Source organism: Venustampulla echinocandica, assembly GCF_003357145.1.
Source record: "Venustampulla echinocandica strain BP 5553 chromosome Unknown scaffold_2, whole genome shotgun sequence".
NCBI classification, from domain to species: domain Eukaryota; kingdom Fungi; phylum Ascomycota; class Leotiomycetes; order Helotiales; family Pleuroascaceae; genus Venustampulla; species Venustampulla echinocandica.
Window position 1 is genome coordinate 3,504,145 of NW_022474207.1, and position 12,666 is coordinate 3,516,810.

The following is a 12,666-nucleotide window of genomic DNA, read 5'->3' on the forward strand; positions in this document are numbered from 1 at the left end:
AGGAAACATACTTGAATGAAAAATCAACATCATCTTCATAATATTAAATACATGGCAGCATTGAAAACCAACCTTCGGGTTTCAGAGGGAGTCGTCTCGGATTTAAAGCTAGGGAGTGATGAACGTTTGTGGTACCTTGTTGTTTCGATTGTAGTCGCAGAATGACCCCCCTTTTTAATACGTTAAGCGAGGCACCCTTATGGTGTGCTCACCTGTGCATAGAGGACTCTATACGAAGTACTGGTAAGCTTGTTAACGCCGACCCGATAGCCTGGTTGATTTCAACCTTGCTTTATGCTGTGCAACCTTGCCAGAATCAGAACCTCGTGCAGACGGCATGCTGGTGGCTAGTATTGGTGGCGCATAATACATATTATCAAGTTGGGGGTAATAATGTTTATTTCTACCCGTGTTTATCTCGGCCAGGGTAAAATTGTCTCACTGTAGATTTGGCTTCGAATGCCGAGCCGTGTCCTGGTAACTTGGCTTCGGCGGCGGACAGGTTTTTCAAATCATTGGTGTCTAGCCGAAGGCGTCTTGTCGAGCGCCCTGCTTTACAGTGCATCATGCCTGCATGTCTAGATCCTCCTAGGACCGAGCGTTGTAGGTGTATAAGAATGTCCAATATCAGCTACGCGCGGCAACAGGCGAGTTATTAGTGGCTATCAGTAATAATATCTGTTGTAGCCTGGCCACTGATGTCAGCTTGAAAACGCCAGGTCGGCAATATCTAGTAACTTGATTTGTCTTTGGGATTCCATCATGCAGTCATACTCTGCGTTGAATGCATTTAGTTCCCTGGTTCAAACGGCTGAGGAAATTTGGGAAACGGGGATCCTTACCCTCCGAAAGACTGGGAGGCTCAGCCAGTTATGAGTAAAACCCATCTTCACAGCCAATTACGCTTTAGAAGCTAGCCAAAGGTGAGGTTGTGCCTGACCCAACATAATTCTCGATTATCAGCTGCAAAATAGACGTGAATTCTTTCACACGGACAATGGTGTTCCAGGTGTAACCCCCAGGAGGATGTATCTTCATATTTTATTCTCTTGAGTGTGATAGCCTGATAGCCTGGTAGGTTGGGCGGTGTAAGTAGCGGACTGACGAAGAACCGTGAAAATATATTCGAGTGGATACACCGCGCGACCGACCTCCCAAAATCTGGGCGGTATCTGTGTAGAATTCTATTTCATCATATCCAACCCTATACAGAAACAGTTGTGCACTGTACAGTCCGCCAACTGGACCATCATTTCTTTAATCTCTAAGACACACACCTTTGTAGAGCAGCAGCATGAAAGGAGACGACAGGTCTGATAACGCCTCCCAAGCTCGTGGCGGTGGTGAGGATAGCCATGGCGTTGGCAAGCCTGCTATCACCCAAACTCAGATGATGGAGAGTGCCAGGAACCAGGCTACTTTTGACACATCTAAGCTATCAGAGATCATCTTTGGAAGGTATTTACTCATCTGTATTTGTCCCGTTCAGTGTCCCTGCTAAAATATTTGGCAGTCCAGAGGCTGTTAAAATTCACAAGAAAGCTTTCCAGCGCGTCGAAGAGTCTACCGGAACTACTGATATGTCCAAGCTCCCCGCACGATATGGTAACATGAACCGCGAGGACATGCTGCTTGAGGGACTGAGAGCAGGCCGGGCTGCTTTCCATGATTCCCTGGATAATGGCGATTCCACCTTCAGATACCATACTCAGGAATGGGTCTTGACCAACTCCAATCCTTTGGGGCTTACTGAAGTCTTGTTTAGGCCTATGATTGAGCTCCAGGGTACGGCTGAGCAAATTGCGTACTGGACTCCTCTCTCCCGGTCGGGAAAGATTATTGGCAGTTACACTCAGACGGAGTAAGTAGGGCACTTTTCTTCCTCACTGTTCTATGGCGTTTGCAAATAACTTCGCTATATTGAAACTTGACCGTGTAGATGGCGCTGACTCGAGCTGTTTAGGATTGGCCAGGGAACGTTTGTTGCTGGTTTGGAAACCACTGCGGTTTTTGACAAGAGGACCGACGAATTTGTCATTAATAGCCCGACACTTTCATCCATCAAATTTTGGCCTGGAGCATTGGGCTATATGTCTTCCCACACAATCGTCATCGCCCGCCTTATCATTGGGGAGAAGGACTATGGCGTTCATGCCTTTATCGTCCAGCTTCGATCGCTGAAAGATTGGAAGCCATTGCCTGGAATTGAGCTTGGTGATATCGGGTAAGCCGTTTCTTTAGTTTGGTTGTCATGCAGCGTAGTAATTGGATATAGGCTTAAGATGGCGTACAACGGCACAGACAACGGATATGCAGTTTTCAACAATGCCCGCATCCCTCGCAGCAATCTTCTCATGCGCTTCGCTAGCGTCTCAAGGGACGGCGCCTATACCACCCATCCACTTCGGGAAAAGCTCTTGTATGGAGGCATGCTTAAGGGCCGGTTGGCCATCATTCGAAATTCCGCGTTCCAGCTTGCGCAAGCCTTGACGATTGCTACGCGGTATTCAGTTGTTCGGCGGCAAGGACATAAGCAACTTCAACAGAACTCGGTAGCTTCTATTATGTCGTATAAACTGCAGCACTATCGCCTTTTGATGTTGATTTCTCGGGCATATGCTAGCCTTTTCGCATCGTTGGCCAGTGATTCGGCATATCAAGAACTCCAGAAGCAACAGGCCAATGGCGATCACTCTTCACTTTCTTATACGCATATGGTCATGGCAGGCCTCAAAGCCTGGGTCACCGCAAATGCCGCCGACGCGGCAGAGGATGCTCGTAAGATGTGCGGCGGCCACGGCTATCTCATGATCTCAGGCTTGCCTGAGATCGTGAACTCTCTAGCAGCAACCTGTACCTTTGAAGGTGAGAACTATGTCATGTGGAAACAAGTGGCCTCCTACCTTATGAAAGGCATGGCTGCGCGATCCCTTCCAAAGGACATGGCGTACATTCCCTCTCCCACCTATGGTAAGAGAGTACGCTGTCATGTTAGCGGAGTGGATTTCCTCCACGTCGATAACCTCCTATATATCTTCCAACATCGAGCGGCGCGCCTTATCACCGAAGCTTATCAGCTTCTCCGTGCTAGTCGTGGCAAAGGTGCTGTTCAAAATGAGGATCGCCATGATGTTGTCCTCCTGAGCGCTGCGAAAGCCCACACAGAACTTTACATCTTGCAGTCGTTCCGAGAGCATGTCACTTCCATTTCCGGCTCCATGCCAACTGAGGTAAAAGCCGTCCTCACCCGACTCGTCAGACTCTTCGCCCTTACTACCATTGCATCCCCACTCTGCAGCTCCTCTGCCTCATTCGTCGAGGATGGCTTCCTGACCCTCAACCAGCTTGGCGATATACGCACCAACATCGACCACTTGCTCGAGGAGCTACAACCTGATGCCATAGCTCTGACGGACGCGTGGGAATTTACGGATGCTAGCCTGACGAGTGCGTTGGGTTGCAAGGATGGCGATGTTTATGAGCGAATGATGTGTTGGATCCGACAGTTGCCTATTAATGTTCATGCTAGCGAGAATGACAGTGTTTTTCGGGATGGCTGGGAGGAAGTTATCAGGGATTTCATCGCCGGTGGCCGAGGTAATGTGACGGAGAAGGCTAGGTTGTAAGGGTTGCGCGTCTGTATGCGTTTGAGTTGAAGTTTCTGCTGGTAATACGAGAGAAGCTGGTATAATAGGGTACATACTGGTTTTTAGCCTTGAATATCGTTGGAGTTGGATACTCATAGTTTGTTAGATCATCCTCTCGCATAGCTCCCGAATAATACCCCGGAGGCCCTTTAGTCTTCCCTCACTGGTATTGCTTACAAACATCGCTGCAATGGGCCAGGCATGAATGCCGGATTCCACCTCCACGGACCTCACACCCACTTGACCCTCCTGCCACAAGTGAACAAGCCGACTAGTCTCCGGTGCAAAAACCTCCTCAGCGCCATATATTACAAAAAACCCCTTCGAGGGAGAAGCCCGCCGCCACGCAGACACGGATCTGCAGTTCCCCGGAGAGATTAGCGGGTCGCCAATGGAGATTTTAGAGCCAGCGTATTGAGAAGCGTAGGAGTGTAGGCTAGCGATATCAAGGTAGTCGCTTGTTGTATTTTTGTCCAGTGGGGAGCGGAGTGTTACCCAAGGGGAGATGAGGACTGCCATCCCCGGAGTTAGCGATGTATCCGTCTCTGGATTTAGACGCCCCTTTCGAGTAAGATCGGGCATTTCTGACGACCAGACGGGACCCTGCTCGGGAAGATGAGCAAGATGAAGCAAGAGACTGAGGATTAGCGTAGCACCAGCGGAATCACCGCTTACGCATATCCTGGACGGGTCTTGGGTAATAGAAACAACGTGTTTATAGCCAGCAATTGCTTCGTGGAGTTGTATCGGGTAAGATGCATCCGGAACGAGGGTGTATTCTAGTGCGAAGATCGCGGGGTTTCTGAAGCTGCCGGATGTCTTGAGGAGACTAAGCCAGGCGAGGAGGAATTCCAGGTAGAAGTAACTAGAGCCCATGGAAAATCCACCGCCTTGGTAAGGAACGGTCAATCAAGGCTCATTGTAGGAGAGGGTGGGGGATCATAAATAGGAGGCAGGAACAGTGTTAGCGTACCATGGACGTAGTAAATGACAATATCAGGCTCGACGGATTGGTCGTCTATAACCCAGATGCCCTTAAAATCGTTCTGTATTTACTCATTATAGGCTGCCCCAACGCGAGCGAATTTGAATGGGACTTACTCGGCTCACTTCATGCCAATGGATCGGTGAGTGAAGGTACCCATGCCGGAGCATGCGAAATCTCAGAAAGGGCAGTGATACCGCCTTCGAGAAGAAGACCCGCCCGATTCTCGGGGGAATATATGCAAACGCATATCGAACGCACCTAACAACAACATCTTCAAACCATGATGCGTTCTGCACGAAAGGTGTTCGGTGTGCCCGTCTAAGGCACAGGCGCTGGTATATGAAGCTCACAGGCAGTTTTATGACTGGCAGGAATTAGCGATGCCCTCTATGTGCGACTCTAGCAATTGACAGCATCTAGAGTGTTTGCGGTCTCTTTGCGGGAAGTTTGCCACTTTGAAAGGAAAAAGATCGAGTTATCATACGTAGGAATGGCAGTGCCTGTAGTCCACAGAATAAAGTTGGCCAGAAACCAATCTGCAAAATCAGTTGAGGTGCGAGGAAAACTAGAAAAGCAAGGCAATCAAGCCAGGAGAGCGGGCCCAGTATCATGGTTTTTCAGACTAGTTCACCTAAGGGGCTGATTGCCTGAAGAGTTATTTATGAGAAACCTGTTCTTCGAAGAGAGATTATAAAGACGGATGAATGATATAATGTCTTGGGGGACATTGGCGATGTTTCATGGCCAAATCTGGAATACAACAGTGAGCGGAAACATAAGATTCCTTGGTATTTAAAGACTACTAAAAGAGAATGTCGAGGATACTTCGATATCCTTCATAATAGCTAATTTTCAAGGAGACACTGATATTGCGGGGTGAGTTGTAACACGGCTGTAACCCGGGTTCATTTGCGAGAACCACGAGTAAATCTTGTCACGTGTGACGCGCACTAGCGGAGATTGCGCAGCAGCTTCCATTGATAGCGGGACTGTAAATCTTATAACTTCAGCCTCAAAATTTGATCGCGAACGCGTGAATCACCGCGATGGACTTACAAGCATAGTGCCACCAACACCAACTCGGGCGTCAGGTCGCTCTCCTACTTTACATTCTCCAAAGCCAAAAGCATGCGACTGCACTTTCCGATATTCTCGTCTCCGTATCGCAGTTGCGCCTCGCAGCCCTCAAAATGGCAACCTCCAGCACTGCCGCTCAAGTTGAGCTCATCAAGTCAGTGAACCTAAATCGCATTTTGTGCCCTTCCTAACCCAATGCGCAGCTCCCTGACCCAGGACGAGATCCCCATCAAACTTCGATGTGCGATCTGCAGCAGATTAGCTGTCAACGCATTTAGACTACCCTGCTGCGAACAAGCGATCTGTGAAACCTGTAAGTATCTACAGGTCCACACATTACCTTCGCAGAAACTAATATTTTTCCAGGCCAGTCAAGTTTACCCTCATCATGTCCCGTGTGCGAGCATACGCCGGTCTCTGCGGAAGACTGCAAGCCCAACAAGTCCTTGCGAACCACTATCAAAGTTTTCCTAAGGACCGAAGAAAGGAAACGCGAAGCGCTACGGTCGAAGGAAGCCAAGGCCACGCCTCCAGCGACACCTGTCGAGATTAAACCGGTCCTAGTTGAGCCGCCTGTCCCGAATGAAACCCCCATCGAAGCTCCTACCAGGGAGGAGTCTGCTACAAACGAAGTCAAAATGGAAGGTACTCCAGCTACAGAGCAGCCAGACGATGCCCCTCCAAACCCGGCGGATGCGGAGCCCTTAACAGAAGCTCAGAAGGATATCCCTCAGCAGTCAATTGAAGTGAGAAATACCCACAATATATCTAAGAGTAATGCTGACCTTCACATAGGAGATTGCGCCTGGTCAAGAGCCCATCACAGAAGAAGGGGCAAACAGGACCGATGATGCGATAATCGAGAAGGATCAAAATGAGGTTACGGAGAAAGGGGATGGCCAGATGACGCAAACCGCCTCACAGGTTCCGGTGTTTGGATTTGATCCTACTGGTTCTGGAGGATATCCAGGCATGGGCATGGGGCCTGGAGGCGATATGAACCAGATGCAACAAATGATGATGATGCAGAATGGCATGGGACCAGCTGCCTTTGGCAATTTTCCAATGATGGGTATGTCATCTAAGCTCCACCTAGATATATTTAATCTAACATCCAAAAGGAATGCCTGGAATGAGCATGGATCCGATGACGATGCAGAACATGTTTATGAATGGTGGATTTGGTGCAGGCATGGGCATGAATGGCATGAACATGGGAATGGGTATGGGTGGCTTCGATGGCGGAATGGGCGCTGGCTTCAATAATACATGGAACGGACAACAATCATGGAATGTCGGACCAGATAATTTCAATCATCCAAATGCAGCAGGCATTGGTCACGGTGACTATGGAGCAAATAACTCTGGATACGCCTCTCAATCTGCAGGGTATAATCAAGGTAATTATGGCCGCGCAAACCAGTACAATGACTACCAGAATAATTTTGGCTACCGTGGTCGAGGTAGGGGTCGAGGAGGTTACGGTCGAGGTGGCTACGGCTATGGCTCAAATGAGGCCCTCTCACAGCAGTTTCCACAGCAGTATGGTGCCGGTCAGCAACCCAATGGACCTGTTAGTGAAACAGGATCCATTCCGACAGGACCTAAAGCTGATACTATCCCCACTGCTGACGCCACGGTTGATGAATTTGGTAGAGAAATACGACAGAGGTCTGCAGCGAATGATGATGATCCTACCAATACTGGAGATGATACAGCAGTTGACGCGCAAAATGGCGAAAAGACTGCGGAGAATAGAGACAGCACCGAGGCCCTGGCCCAGGGGGGAGCACCCGACACAGTTGTTAATGGCATCACAACTCTGCCCATTCAAACAGTGGATGGGTTGCAGCCGACCGGCTTCCCACCTACTGGCCCCAATGGCCCTGGATATAACGCTGTAAATGCCTTTGGCCCTGCTAGGGGTGGGTTTGGACATGGCCATTTCCGCGGGGGACGTGGCGGCGCTTTTGGCACTATGCATCCCGTGAAGCCTGTTGATGTGCCCATCAATGCCCCCACAGGACCGAAAGCTATGCGTGAGGGACTGCCGAATACTAGCCTTCCCAACCTCAGAGCCCGAGGATTTCCGGTAGCTGCCCCGGCTGGCCCAAGAGCTGATTCTAATCCTGTTGCGAATGTAGCCCCGGAACCCTGTGACCCAGAAAGAAAAGAGAGAGAGAGCAGATCACCGTCGAGAGATAGGTCTAGGTCTCATGATAGGCAGAGAAGCCGGAGCAGAAGCAGAAGCAGGAGCAAGGAGAGACGCCATCGCAGACATCGACATCGGTCATCGTCACGATCCGAAGATGAGAGGGAAACCGAAAGACGAAGAGAACGTCGTCGAGAACGTCGCCGTCGCCGGGAAGAAGAGGACGATCGTGGCGATGAATATTCTGGCGATATTGTTGACAATGATAAGGCAGAGCGTGTAGAGGAGGACCGATCGAGATCCGCCTCGCCTTCGGAATCAAGACGGTCAGGCCATCGAAGCCGTCGAGATAGGGACAAGTATCGAGATCGAGAGAGTGATAGAGAGCACAAGTCGTCTTCCCACAAGCACCGCTCCAGTCGCCGCTCCCACCGCGATGACAGGTCTAGAACCCGGGATCGTGATCGCGAACATCGACATCGCCACAGCCGTTATGGCTCAGAAGATATCGAAGACACTACTGAGAGGGCTGATAGAGTCGAGGACGATGTCGCCGAGACGCCAGTCGAGCTAGATGACCCATCACGTAGACCATCGGTCACTTCAAATGCTGCTAATGGTATTGAAATCAAGGGAGCTGGTTCCCGTAGCAAAAACCTACAGGAAGATATCAAGATTCCCACTGGGCCGCGCAAGGACCGCATCTCATCTTCACACCATGAACGGGGGAAGGAGAGACCATCTAGCCATCGCCACCACCGGGAAGAGGACGCTACACATCGCTCCTCACGCCATCGCGACTCCGACCGATCTTCTGGTCGAGACCGGGAACGCGAGAAAGAAAAAGAGAAATCAAGTTCCAAAACCTCATCCGCACCAGCAGTCCAAGACCCTCACACGCTTGAACGCGAAGCTCGGAATCGAGAACGGCTACTAAAAGAAGCCCAACGGATTGCTGGACTTACAGCCGGCTTGGGAAGTAGAAAACGGAGTCGTGACGAAGGTGATGGCGGACGTAACGGAAGGAAGAAAGGTAGGAGAGGTGGAACGTTCGCTGAGGATGACGAGGAGGCTAGAATTTCCCGATTGGAGGCCGAACGAGAGGGTGAAAGGTGGGCATAGATTACACCAATTGCGAACGCCTAGTGTGAGATAGTAGTCTGCTTCTCGGTTATCCATCTAGAGCTCTGGTTGCTTCCTTGGGCACGCTCTATAATAACCGTTACTAGATGTGGCATGGTTAGGGTGGCTCTATCATGAGTTTTACAAAAGCAAGAGCTACCTAGCATAATGGAAGAAGGAACACAGCTTGCAATGCTTTATTCTGTATATTAGATTATGATACGTGCTTATGACAAGCTCGTATTGCTACGCTTAGCTGTCTATCAGGCATAGCCAAAATAAAATACGATATCTTGAAGGCGCCAGTGTGCTGTACTAACTGCAAATGATATGTGTGTTGACATTCCTCTAGGTTCTGTTGTTTTTGTTGAATTGAATTTGGTGTTTCTCAACATTATGTCGATCTAGCCGTTTAGCCTAGTAATGAGCCTTCATTATAACTGTATGCTGAGCTAAATTGCCACATTGCAACAAGTTTTTATTTATATTTCGAGTATATATCTAGGGCAGATTCTGCCGGAAGATCAATGGGAACTTATATTATCCGATAAGCTATGTAGACGATGGCTACAGTATGGCCGCTAATTGGCGAGGGATTTATTACAATGTTGTCAAAGAAGGTCAACCATATCCAAGAAAACTTTGCTGGCCAATCTTAGACAGACAGTAACCCCAGACATACATCTAGTTCATTTACATATCTTATAGTTTCACATAGCCTTCCTTCATGTCGTTCTTCCATTTAATTACTGAGATACTTATCTAAGTAGTATGTAGGTAGGTAGGTAAGTTAAATCACGTAGAAAGATAGAGGTTATGATCACGTGATTAGTGTTGATAGCTGTCAAAGGGCATACCGCCATGTCTGAATATCCTCAAAAAATGGCAGGTTATCTGCGCTAGTAAAAGCGGTAAGGACCAAATTGCCGGCCAGCTTAAATAATTCTCAGGATCCAGGTCTTGATCAACAACTTCTGCTCTTCATCTTTGGGGCTGGTGCAGTGAATATCCACAGAACACCAAGGTATGACAATGGTTAAATAGTTTTACTAATGCGCTTCTATATTCAGCTAAACATATTTGACCTCTGCCTCACAACTCACCATGGCGTTCGTGTGGAATGCCGTTAAGCAAAGGTCCGAATATTTCGCCAAATTGCCTATGCCTCCTACACTCCCGGACACTACAGCTCCTCCGTCCCCTCTCAATACATTCCACCCCTTTCCAAGACTCCCAGTCGAGATTCGCCTCAAGATTTGGCAGTTGAGTGTCACACCACGCACTGTTGAAGTGCGGCTTCCAGGGCCTTTGTACATCAATGATGACTTGGTGCCGATCATAATTCTTATTACCGAGCATGAATTTATCTCCAGCACCCCAGCACTTCTACAAGTCTCCAGAGAAGCACGAGAGGAAGTTATAGGCCTATATTGCAACATAGGGTCGGGTTTCAGTTCCAATGATGCCTACTTCCACATGAAGCTCGACACAATGCACATTCGCCAGCAAAAGCCAGACTTAAGTCCGGAGGAGGTTGCTCGGTGCGACCCCACTCTACAATTCCTCTATTACAAAACCCAGCTCCTGGCTGTTCTCGATGTCCTACTGTATAAGGATCAGATTGAGCGGGTTGCTATTTCCGCTGGATTCGATATATCGGACACTGTTGACCTGGCTCGGTTTCAACTCGACTAGGTTTCTGCCCCACTGTCAGTCGATCTATGATTCCGTTATCTCGAAAATCACACACTCGTCATCAGGATAGCAACCTTCAACGCCAGATAGCTCATAGATGATGACTGGGATACAAAATTAACTGTTGCGAGTATGTCGTCCCAACCAGACTTGCTTTATGATGTGGAACGCCTCTACTGTTTTGTTTGGTATCATTTCGCTCCCCTTCATGCGTCTATGATAGATATACGCGTGTGGTGGGACTCTGCGGTTTGTTGCGGATGTAATAAGAATCAGAATACGGTACAATGCTAGCGATACGGTGGAAATTGGCGGCCTTGAGGATTGTTGACCTTGATACATAACCTTGATCAACCTGATAGAGCCCCAACTCAAATAGTTTAACAAGCCAATACAGCACAACCACCTGATAACTCAAGGATCCTTCGCTTCCTCCCTGTCATGCAAGATCAAAATACCCTCCTAATACCTTTGGGCTTCAACCCCCCCTGCTCATCGTTATAACAAGCTTCGTCTTCCTAAGGTAATTATTCTTCACCTCGTCACTTATCAACATAAGCTTTCCAAACCCCCTCTGCCCGCCCTTTTGCACTTGACAATTCCCCACATATAATAAAATAATAACGATGCCAGGGCGGTCTGAAAGTCGACTGCATATAATACCCGTTATGAAAATGAGCAGTTCCGTAAACTCATAGGGTCATAGGGCACCGAGATAGGTGAGTCTAGGAGAGGTGAAGATGAGTGGTAGGAATGAGGTGATGCAGAGATGTGCAGGATGCTTCCACGGTGAGTATTGTTAATTGAGGCTTGCGGAAAAGGGGGCTGAAGGGGTATGGGCCGTATGGCTAATATATAAGCTTGTGTTTAGTAAAGGCAATTCGGAAAGAAAGAGCACAAGATGCAAAATTCAGATCGGAAAATGGAACGGAAAATGAGAACAAAATTATTAATATCTTCAAGGTTGCCAGTCGGTGAAGTTGGTGACCTTTGTTTTGTCCCTGCATCGTCGCATAGGGGTCACCCTTCTTTGCTCCCCACTTCCTCTCCATATAAGACTTATTTAACAAGGCCAATAAGGCCAATAAGGAATCCAATAATCATGGTTAACCACTGTTCAAATAGAGCTCACAAAATTATTGAGAATTCTTGTTAGTCTTGCCATCGCATGGTCTATTTTATTTGAAATTGCCAAGACTAGGTGATGACGATCGCTACTTCTTGGGAAATGGTTGGACGGATGTGCCAAGCATGACTAAGCGCGACGATTCGTGCCCACGCGATTCACCAGGATTTCCTGCTCTTGGCCATCTTTCAACACGATTCATCATTATTAGGCAGCTCTTTTACACCAACACCTCCTCCGTTCGGACGTCAAATCTGAGATTCCTTCCTTGGTAGTTGCGCTGTTGTTGCTGCTGCTCCTCCAGGTGCGGCAGAGTGTGGTTTTCCACTCCGACCAGCGCTGTGAAGGGCAGAAATTGTGTGTGACGATGGTGAGATTTTGGTGTCGCTTTGCAAGCCACCCACCTAATTGCCTTGGCTTGGATCTCCTCGCTGCATCTACCTTGTTTTTATTTCACATGCCAAGTATGGTTTATATGACATTAGAAATCAACCCAGCAACAGAAAACAGAGCATTCTCTTAGGCGTTTGGTTATTGGAAGTCGGCATGGGCGGCTATACCTGCTGCCCTTTTTTGCGCGGTGTACATATGCCACTCTTCTGTGGGATTCTTGGCTCCTGCACGATGTACTGCAATTTCCATTTTCATCACTTCTTCTACGGTCTCTCAATACTATATGCTCCTGGAAGGTCGATTTCATTCAGCTCCTGTTTTCTGTTTTCTGGAGTTCGGCACAGGGCGGGGCGGGGCTTTTGTCAGCCACGATCTCCTTTGTGCGTACTTCGTAGTTCCCATCTGTCTGATTTCAGCCCATGATATCATTGATATATCAAAAGCAGGCCAATCACATGATTGTACA

The 12,666-nt window shown here is 48.5% G+C and overlaps 4 protein-coding genes across 4 annotated transcripts; 3 read left to right on the forward strand and 1 right to left on the reverse strand.

Moving 5' to 3' along the window:
• Nucleotides 1-1,294: 1,294 nt before the first annotated feature.
• On the forward strand, nt 1,295-3,626 carry BP5553_05545 (Acyl-coenzyme A oxidase; the record flags this gene model as incomplete). Its single annotated transcript, XM_032014168.1, has 4 exons — nt 1,295-1,458; nt 1,514-1,861; nt 1,964-2,224; nt 2,276-3,626. The coding sequence occupies 4 exons, from the start codon at nt 1,295-1,297 to the stop codon at nt 3,624-3,626; spliced, it is 2,124 nt and encodes a 707-aa protein (XP_031870768.1).
• A 123-nt stretch (nt 3,627-3,749) lies between these two features.
• On the reverse strand, nt 3,750-4,523 carry BP5553_05546 (uncharacterized protein; the record flags this gene model as incomplete). The annotated part of the gene is made up of 1 exon (XM_032014169.1): nt 3,750-4,523. One exon carries the CDS (start codon nt 4,521-4,523, stop codon nt 3,750-3,752), a length of 774 nt encoding a protein of 257 aa, XP_031870769.1.
• A 1,302-nt stretch (nt 4,524-5,825) lies between these two features.
• BP5553_05547 (uncharacterized protein) lies at nt 5,826-8,986 on the forward strand (the record flags this gene model as incomplete). The annotated part of the gene is made up of 5 exons (XM_032014170.1): nt 5,826-5,866; nt 5,916-6,025; nt 6,079-6,458; nt 6,508-6,784; nt 6,834-8,986. 5 exons carry the CDS (start codon nt 5,826-5,828, stop codon nt 8,984-8,986), a joined length of 2,961 nt encoding a protein of 986 aa, XP_031870770.1.
• A 1,104-nt stretch (nt 8,987-10,090) lies between these two features.
• On the forward strand, nt 10,091-10,681 carry BP5553_05548 (uncharacterized protein; the record flags this gene model as incomplete). The annotated part of the gene is made up of 1 exon (XM_032014171.1): nt 10,091-10,681. The coding sequence occupies one exon, from the start codon at nt 10,091-10,093 to the stop codon at nt 10,679-10,681; it is 591 nt and encodes a 196-aa protein (XP_031870771.1).
• Between the last annotated feature and the right edge of the window lie 1,985 nt (nt 10,682-12,666).